We start from the raw sequence: 27796 nt of genomic DNA on the forward strand, positions 1-27796 counted from the left end.
GCTTTTCCTCCTCTTCATGAACAGGCAAAGCAGCAATATATTATTTTAACTGACAATTGCACAGTCGTGGGACACTGTACCCGAATAACATTTTTATCCTTCCCCCCCCCCCACAAATAGAGCTTTCTTTTGGTGGTATTTGATCACCTCTGCGCTTTTTATGTTTTGCGTTATAAACAAAAAAACCTGACCATGTATATGTAAAGCGCTGCGTAAATTGACAGCGCTATATAGGTACCTGAAATAAAATAATAAAAAAAAAAAAAATATATATATATATATATATATAATATATATATGTATGACACAGCGAGAGGCGGGCCGCGGGAGGATCGGCGATCGCCGCCTTCCCCCCGTAATCGTCGGATAAACTGACAAAAGACCCGCCTGCTTATGTAAACAAAGCAGGTGAGTCTTCTGTCAGACAGGCAGGGAGAGTAGGAGTTTCAGCTAAGCTGAACCCCGATCTCTCTGTGCCTGTCACAGAACCCTTCCCATACACAGTAATGACATTTAGGTACACCGTAACCACTTTGATCACCCCCAGTGTTAACCCCTTAGCTGCCAGTGTCATTTATACATTAACAGTGCATAATATTTAGCACTGATTACTGTATTAATGTCACTGGTCCCCAAAAAGTGTCAAAAATGTCAGGGGCCTGATCTGTCCACCACAATGTTGCAGACCCGCTAAATGCTGATCGCCGCCATTACTAATAAAAACAAATCTATCCTGTAGTCTGTAAACGCTATACCTTTTGCGCAAACCAATTAAAATACGCTTTTTGGGATTTTTTTTTTTTTTTTTACCAAAAATATGTATCAGAATACAAATTGGCCTAAGCTGATAAAAAAAATTAGATTTTTTTATTGAGAATCTTTTATAGCAGAAAGTAAAAAAAAATGGCATTTTTTTTCGAAATTGTCGCGTAAAATCTAAAAACCGCAAAGGTGATCAAATACCACCAAAAGAAAGCTCTATTTGTGGGGAAAAAAAGGACATCAATTGTATTTGGGTACAGTGTCGCACGACCGCACAATTTCTTGTTAAATTAACGCAGTGCCGAATCTTAAAATATGGCCTGGTCATTAAGGGGTTAAAACCTTCCGCAGCTGAAGTGGTTAAAAAGGATAGTAAGATCTCTTTCATAATGACTCCAACAAGTATACAGACCTAGACCGTGAGCACAGAGGTCTCTCCACCAGAGTCCACAAGTAATAAAATAAAAAAAGTAAACCAAGCTGTTGTAAAAAAAAAAAAAAAAAATGTGTCTAATGCCATTCTACTATAGGACACAGGATCTGAAGACCAAGAAGCATCACATCCCAGTTGTGGACCGAACGCCTTTAGAGCCGCCTCCTGTGGTTGTGGTAGTTGTTGGACCCCCAAAAGTTGGAAAGAGCACCTTGATCCGATGTCTTATTAAAAACTTTACCAAGCAGAAGCTGAGTGAAATCCGTGGACCTGTGACCATTGTTTCTGGTACGATTGATAGCTTTGTGGATGAACATTGTAAATCTACTTTATAGATCAGTATGTTTATGTATGTCTGTTCATTATAATACAATCTCAGTTATCCTCAAGAGATTCCCTATTTCATGAAAACTCTGACATGCGATGTCTGTGCGAAGCAAATTTAGCCATATAGATTGTATGGCTGAATTTGCATCGCATTCTGACCAAAGTTGTACAGGACCCTTTTTTTGGTCCGCACCAGAATTGGATCTCATAGGTGTTCATACCTATGCGATCCGATTCCTGTCCGATTTGACAGTTCGCACTGCGATATGCGAACTAATCTGTGGGTGTCCTTAACTTTTTATTGGCACTCCCAGCAATTTGCATATGGCAGTGTGAACCGCCTGCGAGTCGGGTGCAATGTGGGTGGATTCGCAGGGTTCCCGCATCGCATCAGTGTGAACCGGCACTCAAGGAAAGAATGTGAAATGTATTTATATTCGCTTACTTTCTTACTGCTCTTTGCTCACATTGGTGGATTAGGAGTCATGGTGGATGTTCCAGAATTTTTGTTTTACTTGTGGTGACATCATTATTTTATTTTTGTGTAGGGAAAAAGCGTCGCCTTACCATCATAGAATGTGGCTGTGACATAAATACCATGATAGACCTGGCGAAAGTAGCAGATCTGGTAAGAAAAATGTTTATGACTGTATTGTCACTATTTTCTCCTTTCTTGTTCTATGGCAGGTCAATAAAATTACATCCAAACTACTAGCTTTACACATATAAAAATAAGCAGAGTTTTTGTATTACCGCTCAAAGGAAGAATTGATACCAGATTTTACACATATTTTATATATTAACTTTTGATAGCAAAATCATTGGGTAATTTGTTAATAATACATGACTAATTAAAACTGAGCTCACCCCTTTCAGATAGGACAAATGGATCCTTGACCTCCACTGCAGCCGCAGTACAGTTTGGTCAAGAATACACCCACAGCCTACTGTATGATTAGGGAAGGAGTAGCAGCACACTGATAAGGTCATCGCTCAATTTGCTCTCTCCTCTTGTCAGTATGTTTACTTTTAACATGAAGGAGAGCCTGATTGGCTTGTATGCTGCTCATTTCAGTCTGAGTGCTGCTGTCCAAGGGATTACAGGAGGCCTATATGAAGACATACATGAACATATATGCTAGTTGGATTTTAACCACTTGCCTACTGAGCACTTTATTGCATTGTTTGCTTAACAAATGAAAAAAGACTGAAAAATAAAAAAATAAAAATTGTTCTTGGTTTTTGTTATAAAATTTTGTAAATAAGAAGTAATTTTTCTTTCACTGACGTGCGCTAATGAGGTGGCACTGATGTGCGCTGATGAGGCGGCACTGTTGGGGCTGCACCGATAATCAGTGCCCTGATTATCAGTGTAGATGCCCCCTGTGTAGGTTCATTGGTTATCAGCTCTCCTCTCGTCCTGTCAGCGTGAGAAGGACTCCCAATAACAGCGTGAGAAGAGGACTCCCAATAATAGGCAAATCCTGTTTACACTGTAATCAACTGTGCCGGAAGGACACGGCGATCACAGATCCCTGCCAAAGTGGGGCGTGCCAAAAGCGCAATCACAGAAGGACGTCAGTAGATGCCCTCCTGGAAATGTGCGACTGCACTGTAGCCGTTATTTGGCTATAGCACAGTTTTAATGAATAAACAAATGTATTAATTGAGGATTTATATCTGAAATTTAGCTTTAGCATTTCCTCTATCTCATTCACTGTTTTTTTTTTTTTTTTGTTTTTTTTGTACACCTTTTATGATTTATACAGTTATTTAAATACCTCTGTGTATTATGTGTGTATTATAAGATTGAGATGCATTGACTTTTATTCGGGGTTGCACATCTAAGTGCTTACTTTTTTTTTGAGGTGTTATGTGGCATCTTTGTTACATACATAGTTTGTGAGGTTGAAAAAAGACATCAGTCCATCCAGTTCAACCTATGATGTGTGTGTGTGTGTTTAGTACATCATATACCCTCCATGGTCTTTAAGGTGCCCATCTAATAGTTTTTTTGAAACTATCGATGCTCCCTGCTGATACGACTGCTTGCGGAAGCTAATTCCACATCCTTACTGCTCTGACAGTGAAGAACCCCTTACGTATTTTAAGGTTAAACCGTTTTTCCTCTAGTTTTAGTGAGTGGCCACGTGTCTTATTGTATTCCCTTTCTCTAAAAAGTTTGTTCCTTATGCTAGGGTCTTCACCAGTACAGTATTTGTACATTGATATCTTATCCCCCCTCAATCGTCTCTTCTCCAGAGAGAATAAGTTCAGTGCTTGTAGTCTTTCCTCATAGCTGATGTCCTCCATTCCCCTAATTATTTTTGTTGCCCTTCTCTGGACTCTCTCCAGTTCCAGCACATCCTTCCTGAGGACCGGTGCCCAGAACAGGACAGCATACTCCAGATGTGGCCGGACCAGAGTCTTGTAGAGTGGGAGAATAATCTCTTTATTTCTGGAGTGAATCCCCTTTTTATACATGCCAGTATTCTGTTGGCTTTGCTTGCAGCGGCTTGGCATTGCATGCCACTGCCAAGCCTGTTGTCTACTAGTACCCCCAGGTCCTTTTCCGTCTTAGATTCACCCAGAGGTTTCCCCCCTAGTGAGTAGCTTGCTTTTGTGTTTCTTACGCCCAAGTGCATTACTTTACATTTTTTCAACATTAAATCTCATCTGCCATGTAGTTGCCCACCCCATTATTTTGTTCAGTTCCGCTTGTAAGGTTTCCACATCCTGCATAGAAGATATTGGCATGCTTAGTATAGTATGAATCCAAGCTGAAAACAGACCGCTCCAGGTGAGATAGTGTCAGGTGCTGGTCGGATCCATAATCCAAGTGCTATTTGATCAAGAAGAAAGTGACCGCACCTCGAGGTGAAATCAAACAGGAGTATATTTATTCCACATCAAAAAATAGGCATCAAAATTCCAAACTGTGAGACATAGGACAGCAGGTAGACGCGTTTCACGACTAGAAATCTAGTCGTGAAATGCGTCTACCTGCTGTCCTATGTCTCACAGTTTGGAATTTTGATGCCTATTTTTTGATGTGGAATAAATATACTCCTGTTTGATTTCACCTCGGAGTGCGGTCACTTTCTTCTTGATCAAATATGCTTAGTATAGTATCATCCGCAAATACTGAGATTGTACTAGATATCCCCTCCTCTAGATCATTTATGAATAAATTAAACAATATTGGTCCCAGGACAGAACCTTGGGGGACCCCACTTTCCACACCCGCCCCAATCTGAGTACTCCCCATTTATCACCACCCTCTGGACTCTCCCCTGGAGCCAGTTCTCTATCCAGGTACTCACCTTATGGTCCATACCTACCTTCCTTAGTTTGTACAGTAAGCGTTTGTGGGGAACGGTGTCAAAGGCCTTTGCAAAGTCCAGATACACCACATCCACAGGCTTACCTTTATCTAGGTGGCAGCTCACTTCATCATAGAAGGTTAATAGATTGGTTTGGCAAGAACGATTTTTCATGAATCCATGCTGATTACTACTAATAATACCGTTACTTGTATGTGGTCCCTTAACATACCTACCAAAATCTTGCAGACTACTGATGTTAGGCTGACCGGCCTATAGTTACCCGGGATATATCTCTGCCCTTTTTTAAATATTGGTACCATGTTGGCTTTTTTCCAATCAGCTGTCACCATACCCGTCTGTAGACTATCCTTAAAGATCGGGAATAATGGTCTGGCAATCACCTGGCTGAGCTCTTTAACAACCTCGGGTGCAAGCCATCCGGTCCCGGTGATTTATTTATGTTAAGTTTTTCTCTTATTGGACAATAAATGGCTATTTGCCTTAGTGAGCCTTGACTTTAGTGCACATAATTTAAAATTAGCTGCTTGGTTAAGCTAAATCAGAAGATTCATTTTTTATTGCTGATTATGATTGCAGAGCCAAGCCCAATTCCTTAACTCATGGTACAGAAATTGTCTATCGGTGATTGTATACCTAATTTCCCAATAGTGCTTGCTCTTCAGGTTTTTAGAAATTCTATAGTGTCCATAGTCAAGTCATCCTATGCAAACTGTATGTGGTTCCTCTATTCAAAAATACTCCTAAAATATTAGTTGCGCATAAGGTGCGGCCATCATGAGAAATGTCAACTACCCAATGTCTTGGCCTTGCTGTATCACAAGATGTGGATACATGCTGTTTCGAGGAATGGGGTCATTTGAAGCCTGTAGATTAAAATGTATTATTTTTCTCCCTTTTAAATAGGTCTTGATTCTAATAGATGCAAGCTTCGGATTTGAGATGGAGACTTTTGAGTTCCTGAACATCTGCCAGGTCCATGGTTTTCCAAAAATAATGGGGGTTCTAACCCACCTGGACTCTTTTAAGAACAACAAGCAATTGCGCAAGGTCAAGAAAAGACTGAAGCATAGGTTCTGGACTGAAGTTTATCAGGTATGTATAAGATTTCCTGAAAACTAACACTAGAGATAACCGATGCTTTTTAACCTATTGGTTAAAGAAATTGTGCTTAATTATTATCCAAAATAATGGCTGCATATAGTACAGCTACAGTTTAAATTGAGTATGTGGCCCAATACTAAAGGACCACTGTAGAAAAAAGTATTGTATTCCATTAATGTGGTTTATACCTGTAATTATAGTATTCAATATATCATATACTGTATATTCCTTTTTTATTTCCAAGGCTTTTCTTTATATTTTTCCTACATTCAAGCACAGAGCAAACTGTCTAGGAAAAGAGACGGGGTCCTTTAACATGAGCGGTGTGCCCGGTGGACTCTGTTTTGCTCAGCGGGGATCAATCCGCCGATGCCCGCTGAGCAGGCTGATGACCGCTCCGTCTCTGCTTACTTTGCAGAGTCGGAGCTGTACATATCATCTATGGGCGATCGGAAGAAATCAGACCGACTGTCCGTTTTTATCCGATCCTCCAGACGTGATCAAGAAAAAACAGCTCTTGCAGAAATTAATAACTCTCTTGTATAAAACTGTTAAATATGTAATAAACAATCCATAGATAAAGTGCACACGTGATAATAAATTGATATTTAAAAATATATAATATAACATTAAATACATATGTGATAAATAATTAGTCCATGAAAGAAAAAAGTGCACAAGTGCTAATAAATGTGAGATTCAAAAATATATATAGCTGATGCCATGAAAGTCTAATTTAATGCGTGGAAAAAAAAAAACGTCCCATATAGGTGAAAAAAGTGCTGCTGATGCTACAAACAAAAAAGTGCTGAAGTGCTAAGGTGCTCGAAAATCCAGTGCACGGTGTCTCAGAACCCCTCCAAGAACCCCACTCACCAGAAATGGTGGACCCTCCAACTAGGGTCAAAAAGGCTTGATGAAGATGAGAATGATGTAAATACCAAGGGACCACCTCCAGGCTGACTCTGTACTCCTGTAACCCCTTGCTGATGGTTGTTCAGGGCTGCGGAACCCACGATTCCTTCACTGGAAGTCTGATTTCTCCAGGCTAAAACTCTAGTATTGTAGCCCCTTTAAGCAGATTCTGCTGTTAAACTCAAAGGGAAGGAATGGACTGCATAGTGAAGCCAATAGGTTGAGAAGATTTATTAAATAAAGGAACTTACTTACAAAAAGTAAATGATGGTATTGCATATAAAGAAAAACAGCGCTAACGCCGTCTCACAATAGTTACTTCCGGGAACGCTGGCACGTGCGTTCCATGACTACCAGGAAGTGACGACAATGGCTCTGCCGCAGCGGAAAATAGGGTTTCTATCTGTCTAGATTTCATGTACAGGATCAAATCGGATAGCTGCCGGAGTCAGTGGACATGTCACCGCTGACATCCGCTGCTTCATAGGGCTGCATGGAGCATCCGATCAGGTCCGCCTGAAAAACTGGGAGGTCGTACAGATGTTGGGACACACCATATAACGCTGTCTGCTTATAATTGTCAGTGTTTTTATGTTTCAAACTTTGTTCTCAGACGGTAACTGTTCTAAAAAGTGTTAGCTGGATTTGGACCTTAACCCCTTCCGTACCGCGTCATGTAAAATGACGTCGGCACAAATCCTTTCTCGATCCGGGCCGACGTCATATGACGGCGCCCGGATCTCCCCGCTACTGCGCGCCCCCGGGGGCGCGCAGTGCGGCGATCGGGGGTGAGGCTCGTCCCTCGGACTGAGCCCAACCCCGATCAAGGTAAACAGCCAATGAAATTGGCTGTTTACCACGTGATCGGCTGTGTCAATCACAGCCGATCACATGAGCGGCTCCAGCGCGAGCCGCTCGTTCCTTCTTTAATGCGCGCCCCTGGGGGCGCGCAGCGCGGTGATCGGGGACGAGGCTCGTCCCTCGGACAGAGCCCATCCCCGATCTAGGTAAAGAGCCAATGAAATTGGCTCTTTACCACGTGACCGGCTGTGTCCAATCACAGCCGGTCACAAATGTCATCAGAGAACACGGTAACTAGCTGTCACCGTGTTCTCCTCCTCACACACTGATCCTGTGTGAGGAGGAGATTGTGGTAACAGCTAGTTACCAATCATAGTGCACCCCAACCACACTGATTGCCCCCCCCCCCCCAATAAAGAGCACCTGTCACTAGCCCATCAAAGTACCCGAGTATCTGTCACCAGCCCATCAGGTACTCAGATGACAGGTACTCGGGTACTCTGATGGGCTGATGACAGGTACTCTGATGGACTGGTGACAGGTACTCGGGTACTCTGATGATGGGTACTCGGGTACTCTGATGACAGGTACTCGGGTACTCTGATGACAGGTACTCTGATGGGCTGGTGAAAGGGACTCGGGTACTCTGATGACAGGTACTCGGGTACTCTGATGATGGGTACTCGGGTACTCTGATGACAGGTACTCGGGTACTCTGATGACAGGTACTCTGATGGGCTGGTGAAAGGGACTCGGGTACTCTGATGACGGGTACTCGGGTACTCTGATGATGGGTACTCGGGTACTCTGATGACAGGTACTCGGGTACTCTGATGACAGGTACTCGGGTACTCTGATGACAGGTACTCGGGTACTCTGATGACAAGTACTCGGGTACTCTGATGACAGGTACTCGGGTACTCTGATGACAGGTACTCGGGTACTCTGATGACAGGTACTCGGGTACTCTGATGACAGGTACTCTGGTACTTTGAGTACCCGTCACCGGAGCACCCGAGTACCCGTCATCGGAGTACCCGAGTACCTGTCACCTACCCATCAGAGTACCCAAGTACCTGTCACCTACCCAACAGAGTACCCGAGTACCTTCCACCTGCTCATCAGAGTACCTGACACCTGAAGTACCTGAGTACTTGCCACCTGCTCATCATTACCCATCACTACTCATCAGTACTCATCAGTACCCATCAGTACCTATCACCTATTAGTATCAGTACTGATCATCCGTACCCATCAGTACAGTATCAGTATCACCTATCAGTATCAGTACTACTCATCAGTACCTATCACCTGCCTGTCACCTGCCCATAAGAGTACCCGAGTACCTGTCACCTGCCTATCGGAGTACTCGAGTACCTGCCACTTGCTCATCAGTACCAGAGTACCTGTCACCTGCCCAGCAAAGTACCCGAGTACCTGTCACCCTTCATACAGCCACCATGTCTAAGTCCAAAAAGGTTAACATACGTCGTCCGTTTAAACCTAAATACCGGTGTTATGGCAGCAGATAGCTGCCATAACCCTGGTATTTTTTTAAACGGTGGACGGTTGGCTTTCCGATAAGGGTGGTCCCAGCGGCAGATTCGCCGCGGGATCACCCTTCCGGGGTGGCGGAAGAGGTGCCCCCCCCCTCCCGCTGCATTCTGGTCCTTTTCCCCGCTTACCGGACCCGCCGGCAGCGGGGAAAACGATCCGGTCCCAGATCCTCACAGACAGGATGTCGAGTGAGGGCAAGCTTGCCCTCACTCGACTCTATGGTCTTGGAGGACCGGAGCTACGGCAAACGTCGTTGCCTAGCAACCAGTTTAAAGGTCCCTTTTTTTTTTTTTTCCATTTTATTTAATTTTTTTTTAATTTTTTTTTTTTATTTTTTCTATCTTTTAGTGTACTTGTGAGATCTGAGGACTTTTTGACCCCAGATCTCACAAAAAAGAGGTCCTGTCGTGCCTTTTTCTATTACAAGTAATGTTTACATTTCTTGCAATAGAAATAAAAATGATCAATTTTTTTTTTTAAAAAAAAACAGTGTAAAAATAATAATAAATAAAATAAATAGTAAAAAAAAAAAAAAATTAAAGCGCCGTGTCCCCACGAGCTCGCGCGCAGAAGCGAACGCATACGGAAACCCCGCCCACATATGTAAACAGTGTTCAAACTACACATGTGAGGTATCGTCGCGATCGTTAGAGCAAGAGCAATAATTTGAGCCATAGACCTCCTCTGTAACTCTAAGATAGCAACCTGTAGAAATTTTTAAAATGTCGCCTATGGGGATTTTTAAGTACCAAAATTTGTCACCATTCTGTGAGCGTGCGCAATTTTGAAGCATGACATGTTGGGTATCTATTTACTCGGCGTAACATTATCTTTCACATTATGGAAAACAATTGGGCTAACTTTACTGGTTTCTTATTTTTTAATTAAAAAAAGTGATTTTTTTCCCAAAAAATTGCGTTTGGAAGACCGCTGCGCAAATACGGTGTGATAAAAAATATTGCAATAATCTCCATTTTATTCTCTAGGGTCTCTGCTAAAAAAAAATATATAATGTTTTGGGGTTCTAAGTAGTTTTCTAGCAAAAACAACTGATTTTAGCTTGTAAACACCAAATGTCAAAAATAGGTCTAGGCAAGTGGCTAGGATGCATGATGATGCTCCTTGGATGTTTAGGCCCCTCTATATGGCTAGGCTGTGAAAAAGTCTCACACATGTGGTATTGCCATACTCAGGAGGAGTGGCAGAATGTATTTTGGGGTGTCATTTTTGCGATGTACATGCTATGTGTTAGGAATATCCTATAAATTGACAACTTTGTGTAAAAAAAAAAGTTTTTATTTTTTTCCCACATTTTCCAAAAACTTGTGGAAAAAAATGACATGTTCATAGGACCCATAATGCCTCATAGAATATACGTTGGAGTGTTTGCTTTCCAAAATGGGGTAATTTTGTGGACTTTTCCATTGTATTGTTGCTCTAGGGCCTTGAAAAGTGTGATAGGTAGTAAGAAAGTTTTATGTGTATTTATGCTCCTAAAACGCCTTATGGTGCTACTTGGACGTGGAGTGGAGTCTCTTTTTGTGGCCAGGCTGTGTAAAAGTCTCACACATGTGGTATCACCATACTCAGAAGGAGTAGCAGAATGAATTTTGGGGTGTCATTTTTGCTGTGTACATGCTATGTGTTAGAAATAGCTTATAAATTGACAACGTTTTGGGAAAAAAAAATGTTTTCTTCATTTTCCCAAGAATTGTGGGAAAAAATTATAACTTCAAAAAACTCACCATGCCTCTTACTAAATACCTTGGACTGTCTACTTTACAAAAAGGGGTCATTTGGGGGGTATTTGTACTGTCCTGACATTTCAGGGCCTCAAGAAAGGAGATAGGCCATCAGTACATCTGGTGTGATCAATTTTCAGTAATTGGTACCATAGCTTCTAGACTCAATAACTTTCACACAGACTAAATAATATACACCAATTTGGGTTAATTTTACCAGAGATATGTAGCAGTATAAATTTTGGCCCAAATGTATGAAGAAAAATTAATTTTTTGCAAAATTTTATAATAGAAACTAAAAAAAAGTGTTTTTTTTGCAAAATTTTTGCTCTTTTTTTGCTTATATCACGAAAAAAAAAAAACCCCAGTTGTGATCAAATACCACCAAAAGAAAGCTCTATTTGTGTGAAAAAAATGATAAAAATTTTGTTTGGTTACAGTGTAGCATGACTGAGCAATTGTCATTCAAAGTGTGAGAGTGCTGAAAGCTGAAAATTGGTCTGGGCAGGAAGGGGGTCTAACTGCTCTTTATGGAAGCGGTTAAAAGAAAAGCAAGGCTTAAAAAAAACAAAAAAACAAATCATACACTCCTAGATGGCTGCAGCACCGATCCCGAGAACTGAACGATCAAATGCTGCTGGATCGCTCAGCCTGTGGTCTCCAGCCTGTAGAGCTGGTGACTGTAAGCTGGTCCAGGCCTCTGGGCTGCTCCCGACCATATGGCCAGGATCTTTTCAGAGCCTGGACTGGGTCTGTAATGTCAGCCGACAGCAGGCTTTAGCCCGCTGTCGACTGAAAATGGGTCACAGGAGTGCAGAACTAACTGCACCCCTGTGTTCCATATACAGTGGGTACGGAAAGTATTCAGACCCCCTTACATTTTTCACTCTTTGTTATATTGCAGCCATTTGCTAAAATCATTTAAGTTCATTCTTCTTCCTCATGAATGTACACATAGCACCCCATACTGACAGAAAAACACAGAATTGTTGACATTGTTGCAGATTTATAAAAAAAGAAAAACTGAAATATCACATGGTCCTAAGTATTCAGACCCTTTGCTCAGTATTTAGTAGAAGCCCCCTTTTGATCTAATACAGCCAGGAGTCTTTTTGGGAAAGATGCAACAAGTCTTTCACACCTGGATTTGGGGATCCTCTGCCATTCCTCCTTGCAGATCCTCTCCAGTTCTGTCAGGTTGGATGGTAAACGTAGGTGGACAGCCATTTTTAGGTCTCTCCAGAGATGCTCAATTGGGTTTAAGTCAGGGCTCTGGCTGGGCCATTCAAGAACAGTCACGGAGTTGTTGTGAAGCCACTCCTTCGTTATTTTAGCTGTGTGCTTAGGGTCATTGTCTTGTTGGAAGGTAAACCTTCGGCCCAGTCTGAGGTCCAGAGCACTCTGGAGAAGGTTTTTGTCCAGGATATCCCTGTACTTGGCCGCATTCATCTTTCCCTCGATTGCAACCAGTCGTCCTGTCCCTGCAGCTGAAAAACACCCCCACAGCATGATGCTGCCACCACCATGCTTCACTGTTGGGACTGTATTGGACAGGTGATGAGCAGTGCCTGGTTTTCTCCACACATACCGCTTAGAATTAAGGCCAAAAAGTTCTATTTTGGTCTCATCAGACCAGAGAATCTTATTTCTCACCATCTTGGAGTCCTTCAGGTGTTTTTTAGCAAACTCCATGCGGGCTTTCATGTGTCTTACACTGAGGAGAGGCTTCTGTCGGGCCACTCTGCCATAAAGCCCCGACTGGTGGAGGGCTGCAGTGATGGTTGACTTTCTACAACTTTCTCCCATCTCCTGACTGCATCTCTGGAGCTCAGCCACAGTGATCTTTGGGTTCTTCTTTACCTCTCTCACCAAGGCTCTTCTCCCCCAATAGCTCAGTTTGGCCAGATGGCCAGCTCTAGGAAGGGTTCTGGTCGTCCCAAACGTCTTCCATTTGAGGATTATGGAGGCCACTGTGCTCTTAGGAACCTTAAGTGCAGCAGAAATCTTTTTGTAACCTTGGCCAGATCTGTGCCTTGCCACAATTCTGTCTCTGAGCTCTTCAGGCAGTTCCTTTGACCTCATGATTCTCATTTGCTCTGACATGCATTGTGATCTGGAAGGTCTTATATAGACAGGTGTGTGGCTTTCCTAATCAAGTCCAATCAGTATAATCAAACACAGCTGGACTCAAATGAAGGTGTAGAACCATCTCAAGGATGATCAGAAGAAATGGAAAGCACCTGAGTTAAATATATGAGTGTCACAGCAAAGGGTCTGAATACTTAGGACCATGTGATATTTCAGTTTTTCTTTTTTAATAAATCTGCAACAATGTCAACAATTCTGTGTTTTTCTGTCAGTATGGGGTGCTATGTGTACATTCATGAGGAAGAAGAATGAACTTAAATGATTTTAGCAAATGGCTGCAATATAACAAAGAGTAAAAAATTTAAGGGGGTCTGAATACTTTCCGTACCCATTGTAAGTATAGCAAAAAAAGCTTTGGACATACTTCTCCTTATTTAAATATGGCTTTTATTTAAATCCATTGAAAACTTCTTGTTCATCTAAGATTACCCTGTCCACAGTATGACCTTGTTGCTGAGCAAATTCACTGAAGAACGAAATGTCACCCTGTTTAAGGGAATAAAATAGCAGGAGCAAGATCTTTAGGTAATAAGGCTATGGAGCAGGGAAACTCAGAATAACAAAAAACGCTGTGTTAATTGCTACTGACAGACTTTATATTTCAAGATGGCGGAAGGCAAAAGTTACCATTTCCTATAGCCCAAACTTTTTTTTTAAATTTTAGATAGGTGGGGTAAGGTTTTCCTTCACTTTCTGTCATCATGGAAATACGTAGGCTGCCATGTCTTCTGAGGCCCTAGGAAAATTTCTGACTTGCCTAGCAGATGTCCTGCTCTACTAATAAATGTTGGTGCACCAAGGAATGTGCCCAGTGTCACGGTACCACCTAAACACTCATGAGACTTGAACCTTCTATTGATCTATGATAAAACTTTGTCTGTCATTTATTATGTGAGGTAATACTTTATGCTAAGAAATGTAACCTGAGATTGTTTTCTTTATAGGGTGCCAAGCTTTTCTATCTCTCTGGGATGGTTTATTCAGAGTACCAAAAACAAGAAATACGTAATCTGGGACGATTTATCTCTGTCATGAAGTTTCGCCCACTGACTTGGCAGACGTCTCACCCTTATGTTGTAGCAGACAGGTGAGATGTGGTCTTTTTCCCTGAGCCACTGTAAACAAGCCAGGTGGTTATTGTTATTGTGTGTAATATGTGAATGAGTTATAATATAGTGGTAAATCTGTTTTTGGAAAACAATCGAAGGGCTAATCTGGTGAAACAGGGCTCAACAAATCCCAGGTGCCGGGGGCTTTTGTCAGCCCATTCCCAGGTGTGAGCAATTCCTACTTCCATGACACCGGGGACATTCAGCTAGTTGCAGATCGTGCGGTTGGCTAGTTCTTGAAGGGTGACTATCTCCTTTCTCCAGTGCTGCAATGTGCATCGTCATCCAGTCCTAATATGTACTACATTGCAGCTAGGGAAAGGGGACACACACCCAGAGACCTGGGAAGCGTGGCGGGGGTTCACTCCAGGGTTAATCGCTGGATCGCTTTCATTAGAAAGCCGGCAGTCAGCTTGTGAAGTGTACACACACTTCTGACAACAGCTGCCTTGGAGCAGTGGAAGTCAAGGGGGTTACACTTGAAAGTGGAGCTAAGGTCACAGCATACACTTTTATTTTATAACCTCAGCATTGTAAAAACAACATTTTCTTATTGACAATCTAATATAGGGTTTCCTTGAAAAATATTCTTTCATATTGTGAAATGTGCCTGTCTGCTGACCAAAATTTCCTGTATTCCTTGCATGCTGTGCAGCTTCTCCTGTGCTGTTTACATTTGATTTCTAAGGACTACATACCCAATGGTACCTTTCTGCCTGCAAGCTGTGATTCCTGTACTGACTGTGTAGTTTAGAAGGCAGGCTCTGTGATATGTATATCACAGCAGTGCATCCTCACAGGGCTTAGTGAATACTTGTTACAGAATTCAAGGAAGTAAATGTTTGGGGATCTGGTGACTGGGAAGGCCATTGGAGTACAGTGACCTCGTTGTCATGTTCAAGAAAGCAGTGGTGAGATGATTTGAGCTTTGTGACATGGTGCATTATCCTGCTGGAAGGAGCCATCAGAAGATGGGTACACTAGTTATAAAGGGATGGATATGGTCAGCAACAATACTCAGGTAGACCATGGCGTTTAAATTATGCTCAATTGGTACTAAGGGGTCCAGAAGTGTGCCAAAAAAATATTCCCCACACCATTACACCACCAGTCTGAACCATTGATACAAGGCAGGATGAATCCATGCTTTCATGTTGCATACGCCAAATTCTGACCCTACCATCTAAATGTCACAGCTGAAATAGAGACTTACTAGACCAATTTTGGTGAGCCTGTACAGATTGTAGTCTCAGTTTCCTGTTCTTAGCTGACAGGAGTGGCACCTGGTGTGGTCTTCTGCTGCTCTAGTCCATCTGCTTCAAGGTTTGATATGTTGTGCATTCAGAGATAGTATTCTGCATACCTTGGTTGTAACGAGTGGTTATTGGAGTTACTGTTTCCTTTCTACTATCTCAATCCAGTCTGTCCATTCTCCTCTGACATTAACAAGGTATTTTCATCCTCACAACTGCCGTTCACTGGATATTTTCTCTGTAAACCCTAAAGATGGTTGTGTGTGAAAATCCCAGCAAGAGATGGTCATGTGTGTGAAAATCCCAGTAAGAGATGGTTGTGTGTGAAAATCCCAGTAAGAGATGGTTGTGTGTGAAAATCCCAGTAGATCAGCAGTTTTTGAAATACTTAGACCAGCCCGTCTGGCATCAACAACCATTCAACGTTCAAAGTCACTTAAATCCCTTTTCGTCCCCATTCTGATGCTTGGTTCAAACTTTAGCAAGCCGCCTTCACCATGTCTAGATGCCTAAATGCACTGAGTTTCTGCCATGTGATTGGTTGATTAGCAATTTTGTGTTACCAAGCAATTTAACAGGTGTACCTAATAAAGTGGCCAGGGAGTGTAAATTTCTTGAAGTAGATTTGTCCCAAACAACACTTAACCAGGAGACATGTCCATCATTTGTAACTGTGCGTACCTCTCTTGCTCAATGCCAGCAGAGGTTTATTTATTACCCCTTTGTTTATTAACTGCTTAAGGACCACCCCACGTTCATATACTGCGGCAGGGCGGCCCTTAAGCGCAAAATCATGTACCTGTACGTAATTTATCTGATCGACTCTGGGGGGCGCTCGCCTCCAGAGCCCTGCTCCCGCTGTGATCGGACATAGCCGGAGCCAATCAGCGGGTCCGCGATGGTACACAGGAGAGGCATAATGACGGTCTGCCTATGTAAACAAGGCAGACTACTGTTCTGTGAGGGAGAAAAATGGAGAAACATGGATCTGTTTTCCTCCAGTCACAGCATTCCCCCTACTGTTAGAAAGCACATCCTAGGGGCACACAACCCTTTGATCGCCCCTGATGTTAACTCTTTCTCTGCTAGTGTCATTTATACAGTTTTTTTTTTTTTCTTGCACTGATCACTGTATTAGTGTCACTGGTCCTCAAAAAGTGTCAGTGTCAGATTTGTCTGCTGCAATGTCGCAGTCCCACTAAAATTCACTGATCGCCGCTATTACTAGTAAAAACAATAAAATAAAAAGCCTATAAATCTATTCCATCGTTTGTAGAAGCTGTAACTTTTGTGCAAACCAGAAGCAGAATACATATTGGTCTAAATTGATGAAGAAATTAGATTTTTTTTTTTACATTGGATGTGTTTTATAGCAGAAAGTAAAAAGAATATATATATATATATATATATATATATATATATATATATATAAATAATATATATAAAATTGTCTTTTTTTTTTTTTTTTTTTTTTGTTTATAGTGCAAAAAATAACCACATAGGTGATGAAATACCACAAAAAGAAAGCCTTATTTTTAGGAAAAAAATACATAAGTTTTTTATTTAGGTACAGCATTGCACGACCGCGCAATTGTCAGTTAAAGCAATGCAGTGCCGTTTCGCAAAAATGGCCTGGTCAGAAAGGGGGTAGCTGTGTCGGCTTTTCAAAAACATGAACCTTGTCACAGCTAAACTGCTTACACCAGTGTTTCTCAACTCCGGTCCTCAGGACCCACTAACAGGCCAGGTTTGCAAGAAAACTGAAATACATGACAGGAGATAACATTTGCTGCTCAGTGATTGCAGTACTCTAGCCTGCATCCCCCCAAGGTAATACTTAAAATCTGGCCTGTTGGTGTGCCCTGAGGACCGAAATTGAGAAACACTGGCTTGCACATAAGAATGTCAGGCCTCTCAAATTTCGTCAGGTAGTAAAACAAAGGTAGGATGGGATCCTGTGGGGTTGATTTACTAAAAAAGTGAAGACTAAGCAATGGACTTCATTTGTACAAAGCTAACTGTCACTGATCTTGGCAAATAACTTTCATTACCCAATCATATGCAGGGGAAATTATATATATATACACACATATAATATGGGTGTATATGTGTGTATGTATATATATATATATATATATATATATATATATATAATCTATATCAATTTAGGCTTTGTGCTTTTGATGAAATGAAAACTGGACATTCATGTCAGTGTTTTTATGTTCAAGAAATTCGTTTCCCTCTTTATCTTCTTAGCACTGCCATTTCCTTTGCTTTTCTTTTAAGTAGACCTTATCCCTTAATTTGCCATATAAAAGTTATCTTTCCTTTTTACTCCTCAGGATGGAAGATTTAACTAATCCAGAAGAGTTCAGAGTTAATCCAAAGTGTGACCGCAAAGTTTCTCTGTATGGATACCTGCGTGGGGCATATTTAAAGAATAAGAGCCAAGTTCACTTACCAGGTTATATATTCAAATGCTTACACATTCTTGTTTTTTTTTTTTTAAGACTTCAGAACAGTTATGGTTCTCAATGTATTGTGGCTTTATCCCTTGCACTGCCCCAGGAGAGATCTCAGGGCCGCTGGTCTGTTGTAATCTGTATTTTTTAGCATGTTTATATGCATAGACTCATGTAGAAATGTGAAATGCCAGTGCTGTTTAGGTAACGAAATCTCTTTCCATTTATGTTGCGCTGTTCCCGTTCTTATACCTTTTTTATGTCTGTTTTAGGTGTTGGGGATTTCGCTCTGTCAGATGTGAGCTTTTTGCCTGATCCATGTCCACTCCCAGACAAACTAAAGAAGCGTTCACTAAATGAAAAGGAGAAAACAATCTATGCTCCTCTCTCAGGCGTCGGTGGTGTGGTCTATGATAAAGATGCTGTTTACATAGACCTAGGACCACATCATATTCAACAGGAGCAGCAGGTAGAAGAAGTGTTCCCACTCTTAGAGCTAACACTGTTACACACGTCTTTTTATACATTTTTTTTTTTTTTTATAATCAACTACCTTCACCTTTTTAGATGCAGTTCAAAAATCAATGCTAAATAAAGCTGAATGTCTCAGAAAGTGTTAAATACAAGATTATGTTTTTGTCAACTGTCCTACCTGAGAAGGTTTGTAATACTGTTCATCCAGTCTTGTGATCCAGGCACTCTGTCAAGGTATCAGAGCTAACGTGGTGATATTACTTTGCTCATGTGCAGTTGAAGGGATTGTAAAGGCAGAAGTTTTTTTTTTTTTTTTATCTTTATGCATTAAGATAAAATAACCTTCTGTGTGCAGCCCCCCCCCCCCCCACCAATACCTGAGCCCATCTTTATGCAGCAATGTTGCAGGAGTGTTTTAGCTGCCCGGGAGTCCCCTCCTTATTTACGAAGACTGCTGTCAATCAGGAGAGAAAGGGGGCAGGGCTGGGTCACGGCTCTGTGTCTGAATAGACACAGGCAGCTGTGACTCGGCTCAGGTACCCACATAGCAAGCTGCTTGTTGTGGGGGAACTCAACAAGAGGGAGGAGCCAGGAGTATTGAAGAGGGACCAGAGAAGAGAAGGTTCCAGGCTGCTCTGTGTAAAACCACTGCACAGAGCACGTAAGTATATGTATGTTATTTAAAAAAAAAGGCTTTACAATCACTTTAAGCTTAGTTACCATCACATTCTCAGCTTGCTTACTGGGTAATGAGCAATTATGGATGAGTCCTTGCTTTGTTCACTTTGCTCTCTCCTTAGATCTCATGGACACTAGTTTATTCTGAACGCTGTTTCTTCTTACAGGAGAAAATCAGCGTTAAAAACTCACCAAAGTTGCATTTTTTCAAACCAGTTTAGCAGCATTTGGTGTTTGGGAGTTTATTTCATTGACCAGAATTTACGTTTATTCTGGCCATGGAATTGATAAACTCTGAAGTGATAAACTCTCCCAACGCTTAGTTGCATTTGGGCACATTTGCCTCTTTTATGCCCGAAAGCTCCTCCTGAACACAATTCCTTTGCAGTGAGGAAAAGGAGCTTTGACTGCTTCTAAACTGTGTGGTTCCTAAACTCCTCTAAAAGCCTATGTGTGCGTGGACACACAGGCTTTAATTGAGGTGCGTTCAGGGGCCTAGGCATGAAATGACAAAAAAAACAAATTGTCAGTTTAGAAGCAGCAGTGTGCTTGTGGCCTATATTGACAGCCCCCATACAGTACAGCAAAGACTGACTGGCTCACAGTGATGTTCTTTTCCTGTTATATTCTGCAGAGCATTATAGAAAATCAATGTACTTACACAAGCTATATTCAGAAGTACACATAATAGAAAAATAATTTTCTCATACAGTTGAGCTGGGAAGAATTATTTTTATTCAACCAGTTCCCTACCGGCATATAGGGAAATTAACACTTCCTCCCTCCCTCCAGGCGGGCGTCATATGACGTCTGCCAGTTCCCGCTGCTCTACCACGCGGTGATGCACAGCCCTTTCCTGATTGGTGTAAAGATCCATTAAATAAATGGCTCTTTACCATGTGACCGGCTGTGTCCAATCACAGCTGGCCAAATGCACTGTTCTCGTGCACGCCTATCGGGGATGGAGTGTGTCACTCTGACACGACAGTCCATCCCCGATCAGGGTAAAGAGCCAATGAAATTTTTGTAACTGCCCTGTATGGAAGTGGTTAAAGAATATTTAGCTAGGCCAATTGGCAATCTTGTTATTTTTCTATTTCAATTATTTTTATTGAAGGATTTTTATAATAAAGTACATAACTCACAACAATATGGCATGAATATACAGAGCAATCCAATGGTATGACAACGGTATAGTCAGCATATAGTAAAGGACAATAACCAGAGTAACATGTAATAATCTAGAACCATACTTGAAATAAAACATCATGAGGTACGGTCAAATAGTACTTGCATAGAGGGAAAGAAGGCAAAGACTGGGAGAGCGGTTAAGAGGAAAGGAAGACCGCACCTACGGGGATTGCTTGGTAGTAGCATATTGATGAGTACTAGACCATCCGGGGAGTCCATGCAATCTTGTTATTTTTAAATGTAAGAGAAAAATTTGAAAATAAAATATTCTAAATTCCTACCCTTTTATCTTGTCAGAGAGGACTAGTTTATCACTAACTGCGTTTTGTTTGAAGGCAATTTATTTACTGTATTATGCAAAGCAAAAAAAAAATGTTCTTGAAAAGAAAGGAACCATTTTTTGTGATATTTAATTTCAGCGAGCTGCAAAGCCCTCACATGAACTGGTTCAGAGCCTGATTTCTACCAATGTCACGATCGACTCCAAGATGTCCACCAGCAAAGTGTCCTTATTCACAGACTCCAAACCACTGGGCATGGAGGATGTTGAAAAAAAGGAGTAAGTTCTTTCACATCATTTTCTGATCATGTAAAAAAAATATAATTTTATACACTTTAGGCTTAAAAAAAGTATAACTAAAGGCAAAACTTTTTTTTTTTAGTTTTGGATAGAGTGGAGAGGAATTGGAATACCTGTTAGTTTGTATTGCTCTGTGCCCCCATTAAGAAGATTCACCATCTCTTTGTCTTGTTTACCGTTATCATTGAAAGTAAAAGAAAATCCTAAGTTTTTGGTTGTCCCTAGAAAAGTAATAAAGGGGAAATCTTCCAATGGGGACACTAGTTATGGTGACCTGGGGGTCCCCAAGAATTTCTCTTAAATTGCTGGGATTTCCTCTTACTTCCTGTTTGGCTATGGTACAGGAAGTGAAGGGAAATCTCCGTGATGGGACACAGATAGGGGGGGGGGGGGGGGAATCTGACGGGTTATAACCCTCCCTTACTCTAGCCAAAATGGAAACAAAAAGTTTTTTGCCCATAGTTCTACTTTAAATTACGAAGATTTATCACAAGCATGATATCTCTATTTTAGTCATGTAACTGCATTTTTAAAAGCTATTGTACTTTAAGCCCCGGTTCACATTTGTGCGATGCGGGAACGCTGCGAATATGCAGCGTGATCCCGCATCGCATCCGCACCCCTGGCAGTTCACACTGCCATATGCGATATGCAGGGGGTGTCAATTCAAAGTTAACGATACCCCCAGTTGAGATTGCATATCGCAGTGCGATCTGCAAGTTCGCACAGAATCGGATCGCACTAGTGTGAACCACCATGCGATCCGATTCTGCTGCAGATAAAAAAAAAAGGGTCATGTGCGTGTTTAGTGCGGATGCGGTGCGAATTCAGCCATACAAACTGTATGGCTGAAATTTGCACCGCACAGATATTACATGTAATTCAGGAGCAGTGCGCTCCGAATTACATGCGATCTCTGTGATCGCACTAATGTAAACTGGGGCTTATAAAATAATTGTCTTTTTTTTTTTTTAAAATGAGTATCCTTGTCTTGTTGTGTAAGCTATGTGAACTGAGTTTATGGATGTTATCTGTAGTTAAAGTGGATGTACACCCTCACATATACCCAGTAAAGTGAACAGCCTTAGATGATACACAGAGATTAAACAAATCTCCCTGCATAAGTTTTATTTGTATATGTGCTGTCTTCAGCTTTCTACACTGTTTGGAAAGTGAACATCGTGTTAGATTTCTTTCTTCCTGTTCCAGCACTGGGAGTGGAGTCCTGGCATACACCGTGTGACAGCTGATTGGAGGAAAGACACCCCCCCCCCCCCCTCCATATAGGCAAAGGAAGGAAGACACGTGCAGAGCTGTGCTGTGAATAGACAAGCTTTCTGCTTATCCATCTCTATGCCCCCTCCCTGACACAAATTTTCAGTTGCTTTTATCTCCTGTGTCTGAGAACTTGTCAGTTATCATGCTGATAACAGAGGAACGGAGTAGCAGAGAGACACAGGACTTAGAGCTTTGGAGAGAGTCAAATTTCATAATTGGGGTTTACATCCACTTTAAAAAACTATTAACTTAAATATATTTTTTACTGAAATAAATAAAATAATGCATTCAAAGAGACTGCATACTTAAAATACAGTCTTGCTCATCTGATAAAGCATTGTAGCAATGCATATAAAGCGATTAGTTGTAACTGTTTTCTTCCCTTCGCCAGTTTTCATATAATGTAAAGGGCTGTGGGTGTCTCGTTCTTTCACTCTGTTTAATCTCATTTGATTCTAATCTCTATTAAATTACTGCTGTCCTTCAGCTTTGTGATGCCCACTGAGGAGCAAGTGGTGGATGCTAAAACAGGGCGTATTCGTCGCAAAGCAGTATTTCAGGGTGACCAGAATGGGGAAGCTGGAGATGAGGACGAAGCTGATGAAGATCATGTTGGGGAGGAGGAAGATGAGGATGATAACGATGATGGTGAAGAGGATGATGAAACATCAGAAGAGGAGGAGGATGAAGAAGATGATGATGAGGAGGAGGATGAGGAGAATGATGATGATGATGAGAAACTTGACAGGCAGAAGCTTGCTCCAAGGGCTGTCAAACGCATGAAACTGAATGATAAAAAGGAATCTTCCTCCGTTGAAATGCCTGCCTTTGCTGACAGTGATGATGACCTAGAGCACAGCGATGATGAAAAGAGTGACATAGTAGAAGATGAAGAAGAGGAGGATGATGAAGAATCAGATAGTGATGAGGAAGTACATGTGAAGAAAAAGACCAGTTTAAAAAAACAAACACAACCAGTAAACAGTAAAAAGAAAACAGCTGTATTGGACAGTGGGAACTGCACTGGGGAGGATGGTATGTCATCTGATACACCAGAAGACATGGAGTCTGAGGGTGAAGAGTTACAGAGGACTTCTGATGAAGAGGAGGAGGATGAAGAAGAGGACCTATTAAAAGATGAGGATGCCTTTACTGAAGAACACGGTGCTTCTGAAGACACAGTTGGTGAGTTACTTTAGTCGGTATATAATATCCAGTTTTTATTTCTCTTTCATCTAGAACTGATAATTCTTATGCATAGAACTTGGGAGATAATTTACCCCCCCTGGCTTTTTAGGCTTCTGCAGTAGAGATGTCAAATTTACAGAAATTTTGAAGTCATAGGAAAAAAATGTTTCCCTGTTTAGTTTTCAGAAAAATAGAAATAAAAAAAAAAATAATAATTGTAGAGTAGTTCCGAATTGAAAGTTCTGCCCAAATAGAAGCTCATGTACTTTTTTGGGCGTTTTGCTTACAGTGTCAAAACGCTCAGATGTGAACAGGGGCCATTGAAATAAATAGGATTTGTCTTGTTGGGCGTTTTGAGAGCTGATCCTAGAGCAGAAAAACTCCCCAAAAACGCCCCAAAACGCCTACATGTGAACGGAGCCTGAAGGAAAAGTAAAGCTTCTTTATTTAGCCCCCGTTCACACTGGGGTGACCTGTGAGGCGACCTGGTCGCCTCACAGGTCGCCGCAGGTCGCCTCCCATAGGGAAGCTGCGGACCCGTTCTGATAGGAGCGACACAAGTCGCTCCGACTCAGAAAAAGGGTCCGGAGCTTCTTTGGGGCGACCAGGAGGCGACCGCCATAGACTTCAATGTTATGAAGTCCGTGGCGGCCGCTCCGAGGTCGCGGCGCGCTGCTCGCACCGCGACCTCGGAGGTCGCGGTGCGAAGTAGCGTCGCCCCAGTGTGAATGGGGGCTCAATAAACTAAACTTGCTTTTTAAAATTGTATTTTTTATTATAAATTAAATAACGAGGACTGCACTGAGGAAATGTTTCTAAACTCTAGATGTCTCACCATTTTTTTGAGAGGAGGAAAAGAAAATCAATTTACTGACCAAAATATAAGTGAACATTATGCAGTGATAGTGGAGAACATTAAGACCCGGTTCACAGTAGCGCGACTTGTCAGTCGCAACTTAGAAAAAGGGTCCTGTACTACTTTGGGGCGACCTGGAGGCGACCTGCATAGACTTCAATGATATGAAGTCTGTGCATGTCGTGCCGAGGTTGCGGTGCACGCTGTGCACTGTGACTTCACAGGTCGTCCCAGCAAGTAGCGTCACCTGTATGTGAACGGGGTCTTATATGAATATTTTTAAGGTTAAAAAAGAAACTCATTTGTCAGACATATTTTCTGTCACTTAGGCCCTGAAACTATAATCTACTGTATCCCAGCAATCATCCAACCTGTAGGAGGTACACGATGAAGCCTTTCCCCTGCAGTGCCCCCTAGTGGCAGAAATGCATATGTCTCTTGTTGAGAACTGCGTTGAGAAGTACATTGTTACTTGAACTGTACCTAATTGATGGAGAGCGTAATGAGGAGGAAGCATTATGGGTGAAACTGCACTCAGTGTTAATGAGGAGGTGCAAACTTAGCTCTTTGCACAGATAGAAGGGACAGAGATAATAATTGGGGATTTTAACTACACGGAGATTGGAGAAATGGCACTGCTGGAACAGTAAAGGGCAAAAATGTATAAACCTATTACAAGACAATTTTTTTGGTACAGTTTATTGAGGCCCCAACTAGGAATGATGGTCTGCTGGACCTGGTAATCTCAGACCATGCAGAGCTTATTACTAATGTTCATATAAAACAATATCTGGGTAACAGTGACCATAACATGATTTCATTTAATGTTAGCTGTAAGCAAGAAGCACATACTGGATAAATAGAAACACTGGACTTTTGAAGAGCAAATTTTCCAAGGATGAGGGCTGCTCTCCAAAACTTAGATAGTGAGGGAATATTGACATAGATGAACACGGAACAGAAACCGGAATTCTTCAAAACAACTGTATGTGAACTCACTGCAAAGTATACTCTCATGGACAATACGTTTAAAAGATAGGATAATGACTATATATATATAATATAAAACAATCCACATTAGGTTGTAAAAAACTTCTATGTGTTAAGGAGCTAGCTATAAATTATACCAATTCATGCAAATTATAATTTAAGAATAGCGGAACTAAACAAAAAAATGCGTATAACCTTCAAAAGTGTGAAGAAATATTAGCTACCATGGTTTGCACACCATCAGACTTCTGTTTTGAAATTGTTTCTGCTGAGCTGGATTACCATTGGATTTGCTGCATTGTCAGATCCTGATAATCATTTTAATAAAGAGGTTTCATATGGACTTCATGGTGGGTTACATATTTCACTGTACGCTAAACGGCAACCATCTCCCTCCTAGTGGATGCTGTACCTGTGAGATATACTTAATGCACTTTTGGCCATTATAATTTTTGGCACAACGGTTCTGGTAAGAGGCTTATAGTTTCTACTACTACTCGGTGGGGGGCATCTGTCATTTCTGCAAAGGCGATTTTTTTTTCTTTTTTTTTTGAAATCCTGGAACACATTACACTGTGGATACTTTATGATGGGACATTTTATTTATGAACTATATCCATAATATCTGATAATTTGCATAATATATATAATTATGTATTTCTTTTTTTCTGCCCTCTTGCTTTTTGTAGTTGGGTTCCTATTGTTTATGCTTTTTTCTTTTTTTTTTTTTGCAATAATAGAAATTAATGAATGCACTTTTTCACTTTATGATTATCATTGATGAATTTGGCTTTATATATATATATATATATATATATATATATATATATATATATATATATATATATATATAATATAATATTGTTTGCAACACTAATATGTTTGCACACTTCAAGATTATATGCATTGTTTTGTTTAGTGCTGCTATTCCTAATTTATAAAAGCCTAAAAATAAAACCTATGGGGCTCAAGGAAACAGTAAAAAAAAAAATTATAAATGATCAGAAAAGATCTTTTAAAAGTATAAAAACTAAGCAACACTGTGATTTAAATGTTACAAAGAATATAACAGAAAATGTAAAAAGAAAATTAACCACTTAAGCCCCGGAAGATTTTACCCCCTTCCTGACCAGGGGGTTTTTTGCGATTTTTTTTTTTTTACTGCGTGACTTTGACGGACAATTGCGCGGTCATGCGACGCTGTACCTAAACGAATTTCACGTCCTTTTTTTCCCACAAACAGAGCTTTCTTTTGGTGGTATTTGATCACCTGTGCGATTTTTTTTTTTTTTTTTTTTTTTTTTTGATCATGCGCTATAAACAAAAAAAGAGCGTAATTTTTGCAAAAATAACAATATTTTTTACTTTCTTTTATATGAAATTCCCCCCAAAAAAAATGTAAAAATCAAAATTTTTTAACATTTTCGGCCAAATTGTTTTACGCTGCTACATATGTTTGGTAAAAAAAATGGCAAAAAGCGTATTTTGATTGGTTTGCGCAAAAGTTATTGCGTTTACTAACAAAGGGAAAGATTTTTGTCATTTTTGGTGTTTTTTTTTTTTTTTAACGAGTAATGGCGGCGATCTGCGATTTTTTTTTTTTTTTTTTTTTTTTTTTTTTTTTGCGGTACTGCAACATTGCGGCGGACAGATCGGACCCTTGACTGACATTTTTGACACTTTTGGGGGTACCAGTGACATTACTGCAGTAATCAGTGCTATATATATATATATATATATATATATATATATATATATATATATATATATATATATATATATATATATATATGCACTGTTACTGCAAAAATGACACTGGCAGGGAAGGGGTTAACTGTATTGGACAGGGAGGGGTTAAGTGTGTCCTAGGGGCGTGTTTCTAACTGTAGGGGGACAGGTCTCCTAGTGTAAAAAAAAAGATCAACGGTTCTACATAGTAGAACCGTCTGATCTTCATTTTTACACAGGGGAGAATGACAGGCGGCTTGTTTACATAAGCCGCTCTGTCTTTCTCCCGCTGTACCGGCGATCGTAGTGTGACCGGCGGACATCGGGTCCGCCGGTCACACGCCCGCACTCCTCTGTGAACGAGCCGAGGCGGGCGCTTGCCCGCTATTGGCTCTAAAAGGAGTGACAGGCGAGCGACGTAGACCTACGTCACTCTGCCTGGTCGGGGCTGACTGCCGCAGTAAATATACTGTGAGCAGTCGGCAACCGGTTAAGGCCCCAAAAATTCAAAACAAACAACAGATTGAAAAATAGAGTAAGACAAACCCAAAGAAATTCTTCATATGTAATAATAGTAAAAAGGTTAGGTCTGAGCATGTAGGCCCTTTGCAAAGAGAAGCACATTTATTAAATACTTCAGCTCTGTGTATAGGAGCATGGGGGAGCTCATGTCCATAATGGGGATGGTATTGATACAGCCCCAAATGATCTACAATGGCTCAAAACTTTTTCATTTTTTTTTTTCCTCTAGGCCTTCCCATCTCTATATTTCAGTTAAGATCTCTTTTTGCTTTTGGAGTGCTCGGTGTCCCATGTCTCTTGTTTATTATATAAAACATTAAAAAAAAACTATAAGGAGAGTTGGACCACTGGTAA

General features: G+C 41.0%; 1 protein-coding gene across 2 annotated transcripts in view; it reads left to right on the plus strand.

The window, feature by feature from the left end:
* Positions 1 to 27796, plus strand: part of BMS1 (BMS1 ribosome biogenesis factor) — an 88040-nt gene that overhangs the window by 16632 nt on the left and 43612 nt on the right. For both annotated transcript variants that reach the window (XM_082267577.1, XM_082267578.1), the window contains exons 3-10: positions 1293 to 1483; positions 2071 to 2150; positions 5773 to 5961; positions 14078 to 14220; positions 17838 to 17959; positions 18230 to 18426; positions 20720 to 20859; positions 22646 to 23343. In XM_082267577.1, coding sequence (XP_082123703.1) covers positions 1293 to 1483; positions 2071 to 2150; positions 5773 to 5961; positions 14078 to 14220; positions 17838 to 17959; positions 18230 to 18426; positions 20720 to 20859; positions 22646 to 23343 — 1760 coding nt within the window. The remainder of the gene's footprint in view (positions 1 to 1292; positions 1484 to 2070; positions 2151 to 5772; positions 5962 to 14077; positions 14221 to 17837; positions 17960 to 18229; positions 18427 to 20719; positions 20860 to 22645; positions 23344 to 27796) is intronic.

Source organism: Pelophylax lessonae (assembly GCF_965119305.1).
Source record: "Pelophylax lessonae genome assembly, chromosome: 9".
NCBI lineage: Eukaryota > Metazoa > Chordata > Amphibia > Anura > Ranidae > Pelophylax > Pelophylax lessonae.